Below are 21,527 nucleotides of genomic sequence, written 5' to 3'. Positions count from 1 at the left end.
AAATCATATGGTCAAATATCCAATCACGACTTCTTTTTATTTTATTTTTCTAAAAACGCAACTTAATACCTAACCTATACTCTCTCTGTTTTTTATCATTCTCACTTTCTCTGTACGCGTCTCCCAATGCACTTCTTTGAACTTAAATATCTTTCATTATATATTAGTAAAAATTATAACAATTGAATATTAATAATGTATTAATTGAGACGAATCAAACAAGACCCCACATGACTATATTTTTTCTTATAGATTGAAAACAATTGAGAAGATTCTCTCTAAGTATGAATAGTGTCAAGATTCTAAGTGAGAAAGATAAAAAAAAACAGAGGGAGTACGACTTAATATTAACAATATTTATTTACGATAATATTCCTTGATGTACAAATTTTGAGACATCTTATTTACAATAATATCCCTTAATGTACAAACTTTGTACATCAAAGTAGTGATGACCACTAGTGCGGACTGGCGGGTCGGACTGAGATTTCATGGTTTGGACGGGCTGGTCCGCGGGTTGAAAAATCTTGGCCCACACCGATTTGACAAGCGATTCTAGTGGTTCGTGGGCCTAGCGGGCTGGACCAGAATGGCATAAGATTTTTTTGTTTTTTCTAAGTTATTAATCGTTGGGATTATTCATTACTGTTACATAAAACCTTTTAAATTAATTAAAACATATACAATTATTAATATTAATGAATAATTTCATAATTTTTGAATTTGATTGAATTATAATATATGCAATTTGATTAAGATGCATACAATTTGGTTGAATAATTACTTGTCTTGGGCTGGTTCGATTTATGGACCGGTTTCGTGGTTCGAGCTGGCAGTTTTAGTAGCGAACTTCCGTAGTCTGGGTTCAGAAAAACCCGGCTCATGACCCATCCATCAATTTCCAATTCGAGTCAGATTGGACCGGGGTTTTCATGGACTCAACCTAAACAGCCCACGAAGTGGGCTGAGCTGGATTGGCCTATATTTTTGGGCTCATGGGTTGGTTTAGTTACTAACTAGTCGTACATGCACGCAATACGTGCATCAACAACCTTATGTAGCTATATGTATGAATGAACATATTTTTTAATCTAAAATTATTTTAGTAGTAATGTAAATTATTGAAGTTCTTTTATAGATTTTACTATTATCTTTTTAAATTAAAAGTGACTGATTTTTAACTGTTCAAAATCGTGACTAAAAAATTTGATCAATGATTTAATTCCTTATCAGCTGCTTTATTGGTGAACCATGTCGTTTGAACTTTGTAAATAGCATATAGCCATATAGGGCTCTCAAGTGACCGAACGTCAAGTAATCTCAACTTTCGATCCATACACGCGCAAGGAAAACTAGGTTCCTGTCATATCTGATGATCGAAGACTTTCACAATAAGTTCAGAAATAAAGGAAAATAATATCATGGTGAGACATTTATAAGATCTACAAATCTAATGTGCAATGTTCAAAGAATACAGCATATCCTGTTCTGGTCCTAATCTTAAGACCAACTATGGAATAACATAAAATAAGACATTTTCCCTTACTGATTAATGACACAATAGAGCTCTCAGACTTAATCCACAGATAATACAGAACAATGGAGTACATATTTGAGTAAATTAGATAAAAGAATAAACAATGTGGGAACAGAGAAGGATATGCAGCTCCCAAAAACTGAAGCATGCCCCTTCTGGTGCGAGTAACCTCATCGAGACCTTCGAGATATAAACCACACAAAATTCTCCATTAGAGGCCAATGACAGCACGAACAAGCACGTGTACCGACTTTTACTATCACTATGCAACTTATCATGTTTTCACTCACTCAAGTTGCATCTCCGGAGATAAGGGTGGTCATACTTGATGTACTTAGTCCAAACTGATCTGTATTTAGTCATTGCAATCTCCAACCATGGCTTCATGTTACCATTGTAATGCACAACTGCTGCCTTTTCAATCTCTGACTTGTCAATACTTGGATTATATCCCAAACCAAGGACATGCCAAGTCTTCTCAAGTGGGTGTGTCAGTCCATAAAATGTAATTAGTCCGGGAGGCAATGTGCCCAGCTTCCAAAGTGTCCGATCTTCATTCTGTACAATACATCATGTGTTAAGTTCCTTTCAGAGTTGGAGCCACACAAAGATTTTGGCAACCACGCCCAATACATCTAATCTAGAAAAATAAAGAATTTGTTTCTCAAGTATTCTCCAGATCACATGATGATGCTCTACAGAATCTTAAGTTCAAAATATAGCATTAACGTGATTCCGGAAGCACTTCAAAATAGACGTGACATTCTAACAGATCATAGTGAAATAAATATGACACTTAACACTAAAGCTACTAAGGGCATATACTATAACTTTAGCGGCCTGTTTGGTAGTCGTTAATAAATGGCAGTAATGGAAATGAATTTTAAGTGTAATGTTGCAAGGGAAGTACCCTTAAAACGTCCATGGGAAGACAATTCCAACCCCAAGTTTGTGTTTTTTTCTCCATGGGGAATCAATCTCACCCCTAAGGTTGTGTTTTTTTCTCTAAAGGGAAGCAATTTTTATTACCACTCATTTACCCACATACAAGGTGGTATTGAATGGGAATGGAAATATAAAAAGAAAAAAATACACTTTAGGGTAAATTAGCATTACCATGGGAATGAACAATGATTTTCTTCACAAATTTACATACAAATTCATTACCATTACCACCATTTGTGACCAACTACCAAATGAGCCGTAAAAGGCTGGTCATAATTTTAGTTCCAGTAACTAAACCAAGTCTCATCGAGCACAAATTCTCTTTCTTTAGCCCAATATTAGTAGCGGAGGCAAGAAAATAAGGGGGAGCTGAGGTAATATATGAATGGAAAAGAAAAAGAAAGGAACAAATTTTACCATATTCTGCCACTTGTGATATATGCCAGTGATATCCTTCTTTTTCCACTCCTTGAGATCAAAAAGATTCATGCCATATGCCCATCCACACGCACTAGGATCGAAGTTTCTGGATATGTGCGGGTTGGAAAAGTTCAAATATTTATCAAACCGATGAAAGCTCTCCCCACAAGTTTCGACAGCACCATTAACTTTTCCATGAAGGTCCACTGACCACAATGGACTCAAGTCTTTTTGAACAACAATGTCATCATCTAAAAACAATATCTTGTCTAATTTTGGATAGATCTGTGGAAGATAGAACCTTAAGTGGTTAAGCATTGATAGGTATTTTGGGTTTCTATACTTCAGATTTGATGCCCCGGATGAAATTGTAGTAGGATGATCTGCCTTGAAATAATATTCCTTCATGGCAGCAGACTCAAGCTGACGCAGAACTGGGCAATACGACGAGTTCAGCCACTTAAATTCATCAACATTTTCAACGTGGATAGTGGCTTTTCCAGGAGGGTTCAGGAGGAACCACATGTTCATTGCACCGAAATTGAGCTTATCAGTAACAAGATGGAAAACATGTTTCCCTGGCTCCTGTAATGTATTCCAAAAGATAACATCAAATGAGGCAAGTAACAAAGAGCATGTATTTGTCAAATACTAATTTTGCCATAGAAACTGCAACCAATAGGTGACTTCTAACAGATGGTATATATACTAAGCAACTTGATGGATGCTTTGGTGCTATTACAATTATTTACAACCAACCCCATATAAAGGTACATGAGGAAAATGAATAGATGATCCTGGTTCCTGAATCTAAAACGAGTTAAAATCTTGAATCACAAATCAACAACCAGACCCTTTCTCTTCCCCTGGGATACCCCAGACAAGGGAACAATAGAGGCAAAAAGAAAAAAATTTCTTAACATAATTTTTCTTCACAAATTTCTCCTAAACAGCTGGAGTTCTATGAAAACTGGTTCTTCTAAGTCTTGGAAACAGGGAAGAAAGAGATACCCCCCCCCCCCTGTTAGGCCACAGAAGGAGAGGTCAGCAATCAGCATAGTAAATCACCTATATGACAAAAAAGGAACTTTGAAAAAAAATAAAAATCAGCAGCTCAGCAAACTTACTTTAGCATTCATAATAGTGGAGTTCACGACAACAGATGCGGCAAGAACATTGTCAGAAAAAAGTGCATAGTGATAAAGTTTGGAATTTTCCAAATTTTCACTATTAGGGAACTTTCTCTTCTCTAAAGGTAGAAGGTAGTAATCTATCGTCAAGCGCATAGCCAGACAATGGATCCCATTTGGAATAGTCTTGGCTGCCAACTGGCTGAGAAATGTGCTCTGTTTTTTCAAGCTCCTCACTTGCTCCTCAGCAGATTGAAGCATGGCTCTCAACTTTCCTGTAACCAGCTTGCAATCATACAATTGTTCTTTAGCTCTTGAAAGAACTTGGCCCATCGCTTTAATTTTCTCAGGTGCACTGAAATTAGTGCTGGCATTCATCAGAACAGCCCGCGTAATGATATAGATGAACAATGTAGTGACTAATATGAGCAATCTAATTCCACCAATCTCTTACCTGCGAGAAAGATCAGCATCGGTAGTTGCCTCTCCTAAGGCACGCTGGCTCTCTTTAAGCCTTATCTGAAGTTCTCTAGACAAATCTAGCTTATTCTTCATCTTAGCAAGGCTAATATACACTCTTGCCATAATATTTTGATCCCGCATCAAGCGTACAGTAGAATCAGCGTTCTCATTGTCATTTTCTCTCCTCCAGATATTATATTTTCCTAAAACTGCAGAGTCAACTGATCTAGAGCGCTGAATGGCAGCATTTTCAAGTTTCATAATAGTTTCATCATCCTGCTTCACCAAATCAGCTGCTCGTTTCTCACGTCTCTTCTCTCTTAACCGCTGCAAGTGAACCAAAACTTCACAAAATTAAGTGGAGAACAGAAGTTAATTTTTGCAATGCAATTCTTCAGAAATCTTTAACCTAAAAATTACCCGTCGCATCTGTACAGCTGGTGAATCCACTACATCAGGGTGATCATCTGCTTGACATAAAGAGCAAGAAAAAGAGTCACCAAACACATGTAAGCGACAAGCAAGCATTGAGGGTATCATGAACTCTAAGCCAATAACAACCTGAAAAGAGCAGTATGACAATTACCTGATGTGGTATCTTGTTTGCTCTTTGACTTATCTTGTTTCACATTTGAGCCCACATGCTTTGCCTTTAGACAATTACAAAGTTAAACACAAAAAAGATTAGAAGATGGCTACCATAATAGCATTGAGCAAAGTTGTAGCAACAGCACCAGCAACAAATAAAATAAAATAAATAACAAAAGATTTTGTTACAGAATAACCAACCTCAAGAGAAGCATCATCAGAATTCTCCTGACCAAGACCAACAACCTTCCATGATGCAGAACCATTGTTTCTTTTAAAAGAATCAAGGCTCAATGGCCCCAAGTCCTTCACATTTGCTGAGATGACATCAACGTTCTGCAACATACATATAATCAGCAATAAAAGTGACAGCCAAATCCAGCAACATTAACCCAAAAATTAATATGACATGCCTCTTTTGAGAAGAATGGCTTCAAATGTTGCAATATGAGCCTTTCTCTCCAATCTATATTCTGCAACAATCAAACAATCATATTAAAAGTTTGTCAGGCAAGGTGGAAAAACCAGCATTACAATAGTTGGAGAAGAAGTAACAGATATGTAAGCAACCTTTTTAATTGAATCAAACGAATTTTTAGACCCTGCAGACAGAAAAATTTCGTCAATAGACAATATCAGGAAGAAAATCCAATCCCATTTGCAAACAAAGGAAAGACACAGCACCATATGAATCTGATGCATGAAATTGAGATCGCAAAAAATACAAAAAATCAGTGTTACTCCGACTCCTTCATTTACCTCAAAAACGGGGTGTCGTGTCGTGTCTGACACGACACTTTACTTGGATACTTCATTTTAAACTAAAAACTTGACTTTTTTCTACAAAATAGCCGAGTCGGATACTTGGACCCCCGTATCCGAGTAGACACTCAATCCGTGTCTCTGAGTAACATAGCAAAAAGTGCATGAAAAGTTGAATCAAGATGCATAATGTAGAGAACCAACATCTACATCATCAAGCACATAACTTACTCTTCTCCCTAAGTTTTCTAGACATCTATACATTTTTATTCAAATATAATTTCTATATCCAAGTGTCTACACAGTGAGAAATCTGACCTCTTTAACAAAGTACGAAGAACTCAATCTAGCTCCATCACCAAAATTTACATTTGATAATTCCATATTTACCAATACTTTCAAATAAATAAACCAACATAGTTTGGGACTATGAAGAACTTCAGAACCATTATTTTGACGAACATAAAGCAAACGAAAAACAGTTTACTCCAACAAATACAACCATATCCCCCTCTATGCATCAATCACAGCCAAAAGAATGCAGCAATGGCTAATAATAAACCAAGAAACCACAGAAGAGAAAAAAGACAAACACCAAAAGAAGCAGCAAAAGGAACCTTACACATAGAGAATGCAAATAAATTTAATAAGAGCATTATTTCACACAAATAAAATCTCTCATAAACTCCACACTACTCTCAGTCTTCTCCATAAACACAAGATCTCCACAATACATGAAGCATTACCTCTAACCCATGAAAAGTAAAGCAGCAAAGAGTTTATTTTTCAAGCGAAAATGACAAATTTCTATCCATAATCCAAACTTCTCCTAAGACTTTTCTTACAAGTTACAACCAACTGCATCGCCGCCATGATAAACCGACGAAAGCAGTTCATAATCTAGTACCATCACCAATACTATAAGTCTTCTAAATTATGGCAATCCGAATTGCTCTACTATCAACCAGCCTACCCCGGTACAGAAATACTACAACTTCAATGCATTTCAATATCCATAAAGGCATCAAAACTTAAGCGAATTCAATACCCAAGTACCCAACGAAGCTAAAGAAAGCATCCCAATAACCTAAAACAAGACACAAATTCATCATATTCTAGGGTAATTCAATTTCTCCCCACTTGAACAATTTCAATACAAAATTCTAGGTTATCAACTATTATTCTACTACATTACAGACAATTAGCAACCAATTGAAACCCTAATCGATGAAATAAATCAACCAATTCACCATCGTAGGATGCATTTCAATACCATAAATGCATCAAAACTTAAGCAAATTCAATTCCAAAAGAAGCTAAAGAAAAAACGCACTGACTTTCACTAGCACCCAAATAATCTAAAACAACACACAAAATTATCAAATTCTAGGGTTCTTCAATTACTCCCAACTTGAACGATTCCAATACAAAATTCTAGGTTATCAACTATCATTCTACTACATTACACATCATAATTAACAACCAATTGAAACCCTAATCGACAAAAATCAACCAATCTTCACCATTGGAAACAAAAAAAAAGTTGAAACAGATCTAACCTAGAAATCAAACTAAACTTCGAAGAAGAAAAAGAGTGAGACTAACCAGAGGTAGACGAGACATGGAGGCCACGACCGACAAAGAAATAAAGAGGGAAAATAAAGAGAAGAAGGAAGAAAACAACAATGGAGGAAGTAGATAAGCAAGATGCATTGGTTCTACTCCTGGGAACGCTTGTACTCAATAACCCCCTTTTCATCGCCATTAATGTGACCTTATCAGAAAAAATAAGGGAGAAATTTGAGTTTTACCCAGATTTCTGTGAAATCGAAGATAATTGGTGATAAATTTAGGAATGCGCATAAAGATGCGGCGATTGACGAAGGAGGAGAGAGAAAATGGGGGAAAGATCTGATGATGATGTTAACAGAAGTGTGTCAAATTGAATTGAATTCAAATAAGGAAGGTGAAGAAAGAGGAAAGAAGAGTGTAAATTTGGATTATGAAATAATAAATAGGGGATTTGGATTCATTAGGAAGGTAGAAAAATTCCAATTCGTCAACAAAAAAAAAAAAATTAAAGATCATGCTTTGATAGACTCTAGTATATATTGGGCATGTGGATGAGTGACTCTGTGCGAGGGCCGAGGGGCGAGGATAGTCCAGTGGAATTTTTTCTTACTAAGCGGAAGCGGACGCAAAAAAAATAAGTTTTATGTGTAGTTTTGTAAGAAATTCCAATGTTATAGTAATGCAAGCTCGATCAAGTATCTTGTAAAAAAAAAAAAAAGGTTCGACCAAGTATAAATTGTCTTCAGTTTAAACGCTATTATATTGAAGTTTATTGTAACTTAATAATGGTGGGGAAAACAATAACTATAGACCTATAGTCTAGTGAATAGTCTATCTATTATAGACTTGTATTTTGCTAAAGATTTAAGTTTGTGACCCAAAGTTCATAAGTGTTTTTCTGAAGGGTTAGCTATTGAAATTGACTTAACTATGTAATCCTATAATCTATATTTTAAAAGCAATACTAATTTGTCAATGTAGCTGAGCTATCATCACTTACACTAACAATCATCCCTCGCAACCTCCAAAACTAGCCAGCATGACCACTATAGCTATTTTTTGTCATGAAAAAATCGCACACCCTTGCCCTTCACAAAACAATACACCGTAATCAACCACCTATTGTAAGTTGTAACTATCGAAGACCAGGTCTACAAACAACTTATGTCCACAACCGCTTTAAGTTTTAGACCCTTATCCTGATACACATATACTCCTAGCAGTTAAAGTTTGTCAAGTTTGATCACAAAAATATAAATTACAATTGAAAAAAAAGAAAGAAGTAGTAATTTCGATGCGAATTTACTATGAATATGTATGGTCAATCATATAGGAGTAATTTCTATGGTTATCCTTTTGAAAATTTCTATATTCAATCAAATAGTACAATTACTAAGTAATAGGTTTTTTTTCTAGCGGAGAGTAGTAGTGGTAGGAATTCCGACATAAAGAGTAATGAGTTTGAATTTGGCTATTAAGATAGGTCTTATAATATCCTTGTTCCATTAGTTAGTCTAACTTTTTTATCCATATGAGCCACAAAGATAGTACAAAATGTACAAAGAAGGGGACGAGAAGATCCGAACCTATGACTTATTGTTCACACTTCACTGCACATCAATTTTAATCATTAGGTCAAGACATCATTGATATTAATTAATCTAACTTTTTTAAAAAAAAAAATTACTAGTCTAACTTGTAAAGTTAGAATTGTATTTAATCTGTGCAAGATTCTTAGCCTAGTAGCGTGATTCTTGTTATCAAATCAAGGCTTGAGCCAATTAGAGGAACGACGTCGTAATCAACCTAACATAAGCTACTTATTGTCGGCAGTGTTTATATATTCAAAAACGTGTTACGCCACAAATCAAGGGAACTACTAGTTTATTTTATGGCCTTTGATTGATTAAGGCAAATAGGCAATAAGCCAATACAACAAGTTATGAAAACGACGAGGAGATTTTTTTTTATTTTGGCTGCATAGGTGTGAGGACACTGTTGTGAAAACAGTGGAATGACCAATTCCACTGTTGAACACAGTGAAGTCCACTGCCATGCATTCAATGCATGGTAAGTTTTTCTTGCCGTTATTGTTGATTTATGCAAATACACAGTAAGATTTGTGCCTATAAATACTACCATTTGTGAATACACCGAACATCAAGCAATACAATACTCTCTGATATATTTCATAACTTCTCTCTCTATTTCTCACAACACGTTATCAGCACGAGTGTTCTACCGGAAATTTTTTTTAAGGTATCTTTAAAATTTTTACATCCATTTTGTTTTTAAGTTTAAATTTTTTTCTCCAAGCCCAACCCTTTTACTACCCGAACATGGACCAACAAAGTAACGGGATTAACATTGTTTTACACAATGTCTCTGTCTCGGGTATTTATTTTTGGATAGAGCGAAACAATGTGCCATTCACTACCAACCCAGCGAGGGGAACTGTAATACAGCCCCGACCCAGTAACCGTAACAACGGTACAAATACTCATACCAGAGAAAACCCACAAACCCCTGTTCCCAACACCAATAATAACCCCCTATACAACCAGCTGAAAATCAACCTCCGCCCAGTAATAAAAGAGATAGAGATGAACAGGAAGAAACTAGTAGTAAACGTCACCATACTACTAACGCAGAAAAACAAATAATTTTAACGCCACCTTCATGGAGGGCAAGGACATTTTATTTACGTTATTTTATTTTATCTGCTCTTAAACCGCCTATATGGACAGGTTAATTTTTTTATTGCCACCTATATGGACGGCCTAGTGAAGTGATAGCATTATTATGTCTTATATGTGCAATAATGTCGTATGTATGCAGGGAACAAGCATTCAGAACATTATTATATATTATTGTCTCTAATCTTCTACTTTTTTTGCATTTATAGTTACATATATTATATTACCAATTTACTAGCATGCTCTAATATATATTTGTCAATATTAGAATTTTATTGCGTTGTATATTTTTTAACTGTATATGAACTGCACGTTAGGGATAACCCTCTATAAAAGCGGATTACCATCCCCATTTTCACCACACATCCCTTATCTTCTTCCGATTTTTTTTCTCTAAACCCACAAATTTTTTTTCCTTCTTCCTCAACCTTCCGGCCACCATGTTTAACGCCGACGACAACCGTCCTCCACCCTCATCTTCCTCTTTTGAAGAGGATTTTAGGAAAATAAAACTCTACTTATTTCTTATAGCCGGTTTCTTTTTCCTCCTCATGGCATTAATGATATATCTCCTAATACATAAATAGGAGACAAAAAAAAAATTCCCCCGGAAGAATGGCGAAAAATGCACATGAATATCAATTTTTTTTGTCTTTAAGTGCATTTTAGGAAGTTTTTTTTGTTTATTCACTTGTTGTATTTTGTTTCTATTTTTGGTATTTTCTTGTTTTTTTTTGCTTAGCTTCATTATTGTTGTACGCTATTTTTAGTTTTTTTTTTTGTATTATTTATCTATAATAATAATGATATAAATCAGGGGGAGATAATATATATATGTGATTTATCATCATTACTAATTTCAAATATTTACCTATTTGTAGTCAAAAGAATGGGAGATCTAGTGAAAAGACAATTTAACATACTAGATCTATCTGGGCAAAAGTTTTTAGAATGGACGGTGGACGCCCAAATGAATTTAAAGGCCCAAGGACTGGAACATACAATTAAAGATGTGACAACCCAACAAGGGGATGCAACTACAACAGCGCATCAGTTAAAATTGCGACTGTACAAGAAAAGGCAAAAGCCTTAGTCCTCCTAAGACATCATTTACATGAAAGTTTAAAAAGTGAATATCTACTTGTGGATGATCCAAAAGAACTATGGGATAGCCTAAATGAAAGATATGGGCATCACAAAAATGTGCTTCTCCCAAAGGCACATTATGACTGGACCAATCTGAGGTTCCAGGATTTTAAAACGGTCAGTGATTACAATTCAACATTGTTTAGAATTGTATCATTGTTAAGATATTGTGATCATCCCATCACAGAAGAGCAAATGATAAACAAAACGCTCTCCACTTTCCACGCCTCTAATATCATATTGGCAGAACAATACAGGTTCAGAGCTTTCAAAAAGTACTCTGAGCTAATCTCAGTACTACTTGTGGCTGAACAAAATAATGATCTTTTGCTGAAAAATCATAATCTTAGACCTACGGGGTCTTCAGCCACTCATGAGATAAATGCAATAGAAAGCTCTAATCCACCAGAAGCAAATGCTATACATAGTGGTGGACGCGGTAATTACAACGGTCGTGGGAGAGGACGTGGTAATTACCGTGGCCGAGGGCGTGGACGTGGAAGAGGCCGATTTTCCCCAAGAAATAATAATTTTAAACATTCTGATAAAAATTGGGGACAATCATCTGGAAATCAGAGGCAGACGTCCTATAAAGGAAATGATACTTGCCATAGATGTGGCATGACTGGGCACTGGGGCCGCACATGTCGTACTGCCAAACATTTGGTAGATCTATATCAAGCTTCAATAAAAAACAAAGGAAAAAATGCTGAAGCAAACTTTGTTAATGAAGCCACTACATCCATGCCCAGCCTTGATGTTTCAGATTTTTTTATGGATGATGCTGAAGTTGAAAATAAGTTTGTTTAGATCACAATCGATTAATGTGCTTAGTTTATTTAAACTGCTTCAATATCCACTTTCATGTATTTGTTCCTTATTATTAATAAAAATATATATTTTTCTTATACTAATCATCGTATTTATTATTTATGAAGATATGAATTCATCAGAAGTTGGAACAAAGAACAATGTCTCCTGGACAGTGGGACAACACACACCATATTGAAAAATAAAGAGTATTTTTCAAAACTTACAATATTCCAAGCAAATGTTAGTACAATTTCTGGGACAGCCAAGCTAATTGAAGGCTCTGGAAAAGCTTGCATTATATTTCCAAATGGGACAAAATTGATAATTAATGACGCATTATATTCGAGTAAATCTCGAAGGAACCTCATAAGTTTCAAAGATGTACGTCAGAATGGTTACCATTTGGAAACAATGACGGTGAACAAAGAGGAATTCATATGCCTAACGGCAGAGAAAACGGCAAGAAATACATCTATGAAAAATTGCCAGCAATTTCCTCGGGACTATATCGCATAGATATACGTCCGATTGAAATTAATATGATATCTAACCAGAAGTTAGATAATAGAAAATCATTTACTCTATGGCATGACCGATTAGGCCATCCTGGCACAGGAATGATGCATAGAATCATTGAAAACTCAAATGGACACTCTATAAAGAATGTCAAAATTCCTCGGTCAAATGAATTAACATGCTCTGCATGCTCACTTGGCAAATTGATAATCAGCCATCTATAAATAAGATTGCCACTGAATCTCCAATGTTTTTAGAAAGAATTCAAGGAGATATTTGTGGGCCTATTCATCCTGCATGTGGACCATTTCGTTATTTCATGGTATTAATTGATGCCTCTACTCGATGGTCACATGTGAGCCTTCTGTCAAGCAGAAATGTTGCATTTGCAAAACTTTTGGCTCAAATAATTCGATTAAGAACTCAATTCCCAGATCATACAATAAAGAAAATAAGATTAGACAATGCTGGGGAATTTACATCCCAAACATTTAATGACTATTGCATGTCTATTGGGATTATTGTTGAGCACCCTGTACCTCATGTACATACACAAAATGGTCTTGCTGAATCATTAATCAAAAGACTACAATTAATTGCAAGACCATTAATAATGAGGTCAAAATTGCCATCTACTACTTGGGGTCATGCTATATTACATGCGGCAACATTGATAAGATTAAGGCCGACAGCCTATCACAAATTCTCACCATTACAATTAGTATCTGGTCGAGAACCGAATATCTCACATTTGAGAATTTTTGGGTGCGCTGTACATGTACCTATTGCTCCGCCCCAACGTACTAAAATGGGTCCACAAAGAAGGATGGGAATATATGTTGGATTTGAATCTCCATCAATTATCAAATATTTAGAGCCAACAACTGGTGATCTATTTACGGCTCGATTTGCCGACTGTCATTTTAATGAGTCGGTATTCCCATCCTTAGGGGGAGAGAAAGTGGACCCACAAAATATAAAATCGGAAATTACATGGAACGCATCGCAAATGTCGTTTCTGGACCCGAGAACAAATTCATGTGAACAAGAAGTCAAGAAAATTGTTCATCTGCAAAGTATTGCAAACCAATTGCCAGATGCATTCACAGATTCTAAGAAAGTGACAAAGTCACATGTACCTGCTGCGAATGCTCCGGAACGGATTGAAATTCCTAATGACAATAAGGCAATTGAAAATGAGTCAATAGCACGTCGAAAACGTGGCAGACCACCCGGTTCTAAAGATTTAAAACCGAGAAAAATGAAAAGGCAAGGGGAGACAACGAACGAAATTAATATAAATCTCCCAACAGAGCATGATGAAAACAAAAATGAAGAGAAACGTGTTCCAGAAGAAAAGGAACATGAAAGCGTAGACAACAATGAAACTTCAATTAATTATGTTTCTACAAAGAGACAATGGAATCGAAAAGATGTTGTCTTGAATGAAATTTTTGCTTACTCGATAGCGGTTGAAATGACATACGATGAAAATGATGTAGAGCCAAATACAGTTGATGAATGTCGCCGTAGAAAAGATTGGCCAAAATGGAAAGAGGCAATTCAAGCAGAATTGAGATCACTTGAAAAACGTGAAGTATTCGGTCAAATAACCCAAATACCAAAAGGTGTAAAACCAGTTGGGTACAAATGGGTATTCGTGAGAAAACGAAATGAGAAAAATGAGGTTACTAGATATAAGGCAAGATTAGTAGCCCAAGGCTTTCGCAAATGTCAGGGATTGATTATGATGAGACATATTCTCCAGTAGTCGATGCAACTACACTAAGATTTCTGGTAATTTATCAGTTTCGAAAGGATTGCAAATGAGATTGATGGATGTAGTGACCGCATATTTGTATGGCTCACTTGACACAGATATTTATATGAAAGTTCCTGAAGGACTAAAACTACCAGAAAATTGCATGCCCAAAGAGATGTTCTCAATAAAATTGAGAAAATCACTCTATGGGTTAAAACAATCTGGAAGAATGTGGTATAATCGTCTTAGTGAATACCTATTGAAAGAAGGATTCAAAAATAATCAAATCAGTCCCTGTGTTTTCATTAAGCGATCTAAATCAGGATTCGCGATCATTGCTGTATATGTCGATGATTTGAACATTATCGGAACTCCTAGAGAACTTGAAGCGACTGCAAAATACTTGATGAAAGAATTTGAGATGAAAGATCTCGGGAAGACAAAATTTTGCCTTGGCCTGCAAATGGAACATCTAAGAAATGGGATTTTTGTCCATCAATCAAATTATACAGAAAAAATCCTGAAACGTTTTTTCATGGACAAAGCCCACCCAATAAGTTCTCCAATGGTAGTGCGTTCCCTGAATGAGAAAGATGATCCATTCAGACCACGAGAAGAAAACGAGAGATTCTTGGTCCTGAAGTACCATATCTAAGTGCAATTGGTGCTTTAATGTACTTGGCTAACAATACTCGACCTGACATAGCTTTTTCAGTAAACTTGTTAGCTAGATACAGCAATGCACCAACCAAGAGACATTGGAATGGAGTCAGACACTTATTACGTTATCTTCGAGGAACACAAGATCTCGGATTATTCTATCAGTCAAGACCAATGCGTCACTCATTGGATATGCAGATGCTGGCTACCTTCAGACCACAAAGGCTAAGTCTCAATCCGGATATTGTTTCACTTATGGAGGTACTGCAATATCTTGGAAATCCACGAAGCAGACTTTGACGGCCACATCATCAAATCATGCAGAATTAATTGCTCTTTATGAAGCTGGAAGGGAATGTGTATGGCTAAGGTCAATGATCAAGAATATCCAAGAAGAATGCGGGATGGAAACAATAACAACAAATCCAACTATCATCTACGAAGACAATACTGCATGCATCACCCAAGTAAGCGAAGGGTACATCAAAGGAGACAGAACTAAACATTTATCACCAAAGCTCTTCTTCACTCATGACCTCCAAAAGGAAGGGACGATCAACATCGACAAATCCAATCATGTGAGAATCTTGCAGATTTATTCACCAAATCCCTTCCGGCGAAGAAATTTGAAGAATTAGTCCGAAAAATTGGAATGCGTCATCTTCATGATATAGCTAGATTCAGGGGAGTATTATATGCCTGCACTCTTTTTCCCTTCGATCAGGTTTTTATCCCACTGGGTTTTTCCTGACAAGGTTTTTAATGAGGCAGTTAATTTTAAGCATATAAGGATATATTATAGTTATACTCCTTTCCCTAGTTATGGATTTTTCCCACAGGGATTTTCCTAACAGCATTTAAATAGGACAACATCTGTTATGAGTTATCAGTGGACATTCAAGGGGGAGTGTTGTGAAAACAGTGGAATGACCAATTCCACTGTTGAACACAGTGAAGTCCACTGCCATGCATTTAATGCATGGTAAGTTTTTCTTGCCGTTATTGTTGATTTATGCAAATACACAGTAAGATTTGTGCCTATAAATACTACCATTTGTGAATACACCGAACATCAAGGCAATACAATACTCTCTGATATATTTACATAACTTCTCTCTCTATTTCTCACAACAGACACATATTTTTTGTTTGGCGTCAAGATCATCACTTTATTAGTTTACTAGTTGCATATGCACGCGATGCGTGCGTCGACAATCGTATATAGTTATTATATACAAATTGACATGTTTTTATTTAAAATTATTTTGATAGTGATGTAATTTATTGAGGTTCTTTTAAACTAAAGGTAAATGATTTTTAACTGTTCAATACTGTTAGGGTAAAATTTGGTCGATGAATTAATAATTTACTTTTCAACGACTTTAGTAAAGTTCTTTAACAATTATAAATGTTAATAAACCATATTGTTTGAACTTTGTAAATATGAAATATTATGGTATCACGATATATGGCTAACTTTTGTTGGTTGAAGATTCTAATTGATTTCGTGAATTGATTGTGTCAATCTAGCTTGTCAAGTTATTAATCTTATTGCCTATTTCATTTTTGACCTACTCATATGGCAAGTTTCATTGATTCCCATTTTTCAATTTTTTATAAAAAGAAAAAATTATTTTAAATTATTAGAGGGTATTTTAGTCACTTCAAAAGAGGACACCACACCTCATCCCTTGACTTATATAATAAAGATTTTACAATCATAAACTTTCCTTTTTCTCGAAATATAATCAGTAGGACCGTAGGAGTGTAGGACTACTGATTTTCTTTATTAACCCTTCAAAACTTTCTGTTTTTGTTTTTCGATTTTTTACAACTCACATAAGTTTTTCAATTACTCCCTTCGTTTCCTAAATATCTTCCCTCTTTCCGTTTAAGTGCGCTTCCAAAAGATCTTTCCTCTTTTACTTTATTCCTTATTTGGAATTTTTTTCCCTTTATACCCTCTCATGTCCCTATCATATAGTCCACCATTACATTATTAATTCAATTTTACCCCATTTCTCTCTCCTACTTTAACCCCTTTTTATTTGTTTATTTATCTTAATCTCCTTTCTCTCTCCTACTTTATTCACCTCATACCCCACACAAATGAATTCTCCTTGGTATCTGTAGGAACGGTAACAAGATCTTTAGGAAACGGAGGGAGTACAAGACTAATTAATATTTGAGAAGGTATTGGGTCAGACACGTCTGACCATAATATTTGGTCGGACGACTTTAAGTTGGTTTCAAAAAAAATTCAATCGGTTTCAATTTTTATTCAGTTGGTTTCAAATTTTTTTAGTTGGTTTCGATTTTTGTTAAGTTGGTTTCAACTGAAAGAATACAATAATCAACTGAAAACATCAAAAAATCAAAAAACAAAATCAAAAATACCAAATGAAAGGTAGAAATGCCTAAATAAAAGAAAAACAACATCAAATAAGAGGATAAACCAACCAATTGAAAGAATAGACCAATGAACTGAAATAATAAATCAATTAACTGAAACTGTAAAAAACAAGTGAAAGACATCAGCTGAAATAAAAAAAAAACATCAACTGAACCATTATAAGCATTAACTGAAAAAAAGAATCAAAATTGTGGAAGATGTTCAGAAACCAGTACGATACCGTTTCACGTAAAATACGCCAGTAAGAAGAAATATCGCTGGGTAGAGGTCTGTAGAAAACAAAATAATAAACATGTAAAGTTGATTGTTATAGGTAGCAATTTATCATTTATGAGAGTGGAGTACAATGATAGTTGATATTTTCAATGACCGCAAACAGAATGTTAATCATACGACATAATTTTAGCAATAAAACTGGGGGTTTAATCAGAACTGGTTAATAATTGAAATAAAGTGGAGATGGAAAAATAAATGAGATGGGTAAGAAAGTGATTACGGGAAATCAATTTCTACGCGAAGTTTGCCATCCTGAAGAGCGAGGGAAAGAGAATTGGCAGCATCAGTGACGAGAACTAGTTTTGGGCTTAGCCCATCTGACAGTAAGCATTGGTCAGACGGTCCGACCCGATACTTTCACTTAATATTTTTTCAAATTGATCATATCCGAAGTACGAATTTGCTTAAAAGAAAGAGTAGATCCCGTGCTCTGGTAGGGTTTGAGTGTTTTACTTGACGTTTCATGAGATGTGACCATCGTCCCTCGTTGGGGTTGATTACAGCCTCATGGTTGATGATCTTATTCAACGGTGTTTGAATTTGACAATTACAAAGGAGGATGAAATTGTAACCCTTACTGACAATGCGAACGATACAATTAACCATGATATTTTGCTCTCGGTTGTTGGTAAGGTTTAAATGGAGCGTCCCTATTAAAACAAGAGGGGTTAAGACATAACCCACAACCTAGTGTAATTACATATACATAATCCCCACTTCTCCCTAGAAAATAAATAAGCATGCAGATAGCACCTTGATAAACTAACTTTGAATGATGAAACCATCTTGACAAAGTTGGATTGGATCATAACCATAAGAGAAGAGGTAGTTTATACTTAACCTTGGTAGAGTACAAACTACATATGACAAAATATTCAATTCTATCTCTTTATTTATTAATTTTTAACAATAGGATACCAATCCTCCACGTACATATGCCCCAAACTATGAAGTAGTAAACTAGTAATAACATAGACTACTTCATTCTTAAGAACACTATAAATTTTAATGGTCGTCATGCACACTTGTATGAAACGTTGTTAATGATAATAACCATGTCCATAACCACCACTAGCATGCATCACATGGTGATCATTATGGCCATAGTAACCATTACCGCTGACATGGGTGTGTCTATTACCACCACCTTCGCAATCATAAGGAGCATGATGCGGATGTTCCCTCCCCCATACATTCATTTCAAGTGATTCTTGTAGACCATATGGTGGCGGCTTACAATCCCTTGATCTATGACCATCATCATGGCCATGATGGTAATTAGCATGATCACCCCATGCATTAAATCCATATGCCTCTTGCATAGTCCAACACAATAGTAGGTTGTTGTTCCTTTTTTCGGGGATATGTTTTATTGGACACGGCTTGTGTGCTGCAAGAAATGGCAAAGGACTATATGGTATTTATACTCACATCCCTTTTACTCATCATGTTAATACTTTGATATTTTGATTTGTTTGCATCATATATTCTTTACTTTTCTCTTTAATTTGTTTGCATCAGATTCTTTATTTGAGTGTAACACGTATACATTATGTTAGAAATGTTACAAAGATGTTACAAGGATCACGAATTTGACTACTAGAAACAACAATGAACAATCTTTTAGGCGCGATACGCTTTCTCAAAAGCAATATTCCGACCCTTACTTTGAGCACGGGTTACACGGAATTCACTATCGAGATACAAAGAAGAAACAACGATGATCACGCTCACTATGATAATCGTTAAATGAGAATAAGTGTGTGAAAGAATTTGATGTGATGAACAACGAACTTGTGTTGTTCAATAGAGAGAGTTTTCTCTTGTTGCTTTCATAAGCATATATAGGATAATGAATTAGAGTCCTTTGAAACAGAGGAACATTTGGTATTATATGACGAGTAACCGTCAGAAACCAACCGAAGAGACGCGAAAATACGCAGTGTTGTCAGTTTTTCGCATTCTTAAAATCCCCGCCAAATCTAATCGCTCGCTCTAAACCGAGCGAACGCTCCTTCATCAATGTATTAAATACATTAATGAATTCTATAACTCATGTTGATTCGAGTCACGCCACCATAACCATTGCGACTCAAAACCACGTGACATATAAACAATACATCTAATACTCTAAATCTCCAATACATTATTATACACTGTTGTAGAATAGTAATTCTTTTTATTATTATTTAGTACATCAGAATAAATAAAACGGGTTTCCAGTTTCACTACTTCTCATATACTGAAATGTTACGTAGAGGTATTATTTTGTCATTTTGTATATTATTATCAATGTTGATGATCATCAATTTGATCTTTTTAGGAGTGTGTTCATTATTGTTAGGAAAAATGGAAAATAATAATCCCACCTTTTGATGGTCTGCTCATAATAGTCCCACATTCACTTAATATCAGAACAATCCTAACTTTATGCCCCATCTTTTCAAAATGAGTCTTTTTACCTCCAACCTGTTTAACAGGCTAGATTTTTATTTTTTTCCCCTTTAATCTCTCCTCCCACCTCACAACCTTGTTTCATGGCATCACCACGCACCACTGGCACCACCTCATCACCACCCTGAAATCCTACCCCCTTCCATCTGACCCCCACCCTCACTAGACCAAGACCCCACCCACCAGAACGAAACCCCACCTCACCCCGACACCCACCACCTCGAACTGAAACCCACCCCACTAGTCAGAAACTGCCTCCCTCCATCTTTTTCCATCCCTGCCACCAACAAGGTCCCTCCACCACCATTTCCCAAACTTGTCCCCTCAGCCACCCTTTCTCTCTCCTCCCACGGCCACCTAAACTGAACTCCACCCCACCTTCATTGCCACCCCGAAATCCTACCCCCTTCCACCCCACCCCCACTAGACCAAAACCCACCCCACTTGACCAAAACCCACCCCACCTTACCACGACACCCACCACCTCGAATCAAACCCACTACACTAGTCAGAAACCCCAACCGTAAAGACCCACCATCCTCAACCGCCAGTCCACCACATCCCCCTCTTGAGCCGACGCCACCATCACCATCCCGTTCTATTCACCTTCGCAGTGAATAGTGGGATGTCGGGGAAAAGAGAAAAGAAAAGAAAACTTGGAAGAGATGGGTGGTAATGGTAAGATGGGAGATGGTGGCTATGATGGAGTGATAAGGAGAGGAGATGGTGGCGTGGTAATGTGGCGTGATTTTTGGTGGAGATGGTGGCGTGATTTTTGGGTGGTTTTAATGGTGGTGGTTGGTTGCTTGCTTGCGGTAGTGGTGCTTCCTTATTTTCATGATTTTTGTGGTGCTAATTGTGGTTGATATTGTGGGTGGTGGTGGTGACGCTTTGGGCAGGGGAGATGGTGGTGTGGTAACTGGTAATGTGGAGAGGAAATGGTGGTGAATGGTGATGACTGGTGAGTGATGAGAAAGAGAAAGGAGTGAGAGGGGTTTATTTTCTTTGTTTTTTAAAAAATTAAAAAAAAACCAATCACAAGGTGACATGTGGCAAGTCACCTTCTAAAACAAGTTACCAATTTCAGAAACAGGTAAAAGACTCATTTTGAGAAGATGGGGCATAAAGTTAGGATTGTTCTGATATTAAATGAATGTGGGACTATTATGAGCAGACCACCAAAAGGTGGGATTATTATTTTCCATTTTTCCTTATTGTTATTAGTTAATATGAATAGCAAAAATTGATATATGATTTTTATTTAGTTATATTATCAATTTTCAAAATAACCATAATTAGTTTAACTATGATTTCTTTTTTTTCGATCACTATATAACTTATAATTAATTTGTGAGTATAAAAATATTAAAAACAA

General features: G+C 36.0%; 1 protein-coding gene and 1 long non-coding RNA gene across 2 annotated transcripts; both read right to left on the bottom strand.

The window, feature by feature from the left end:
- Positions 1-1,404: 1,404 nt before the first annotated feature.
- LOC104884733 (polygalacturonate 4-alpha-galacturonosyltransferase) lies at positions 1,405-7,919 on the bottom strand. Its single transcript, XM_010669420.4, has 10 exons — positions 7,450-7,919; positions 5,653-5,684; positions 5,496-5,555; positions 5,284-5,418; positions 5,081-5,144; positions 4,915-4,961; positions 4,487-4,821; positions 4,030-4,387; positions 2,900-3,487; positions 1,405-2,095 (listed from the first exon to the last, which is right to left on the bottom strand). The coding sequence occupies exons 1-10, from the start codon at positions 7,607-7,609 to the stop codon at positions 1,820-1,822; spliced, it is 2,055 nt and encodes a 684-aa protein (XP_010667722.2). The 5' UTR covers positions 7,610-7,919; the 3' UTR covers positions 1,405-1,819.
- A 9,570-nt stretch (positions 7,920-17,489) lies between these two features.
- LOC125495972 (uncharacterized) lies at positions 17,490-19,168 on the bottom strand. The gene is made up of 2 exons (XR_007272504.2): positions 17,919-19,168; positions 17,490-17,691 (listed from the first exon to the last, which is right to left on the bottom strand). It is a non-coding gene; the product is annotated as an uncharacterized LOC125495972 (long non-coding RNA).
- Between the last annotated feature and the right edge of the window lie 2,359 nt (positions 19,169-21,527).

Source organism: Beta vulgaris, chromosome 1 (genome assembly GCF_026745355.1).
Source record: "Beta vulgaris subsp. vulgaris cultivar EL10 chromosome 1, EL10.2, whole genome shotgun sequence".
Lineage (NCBI taxonomy): Eukaryota > Viridiplantae > Streptophyta > Magnoliopsida > Caryophyllales > Amaranthaceae > Beta > Beta vulgaris.
Note: the sequence above shows the minus strand (reverse complement) of the source record. Positions and strands in the feature narration are given on the sequence as shown.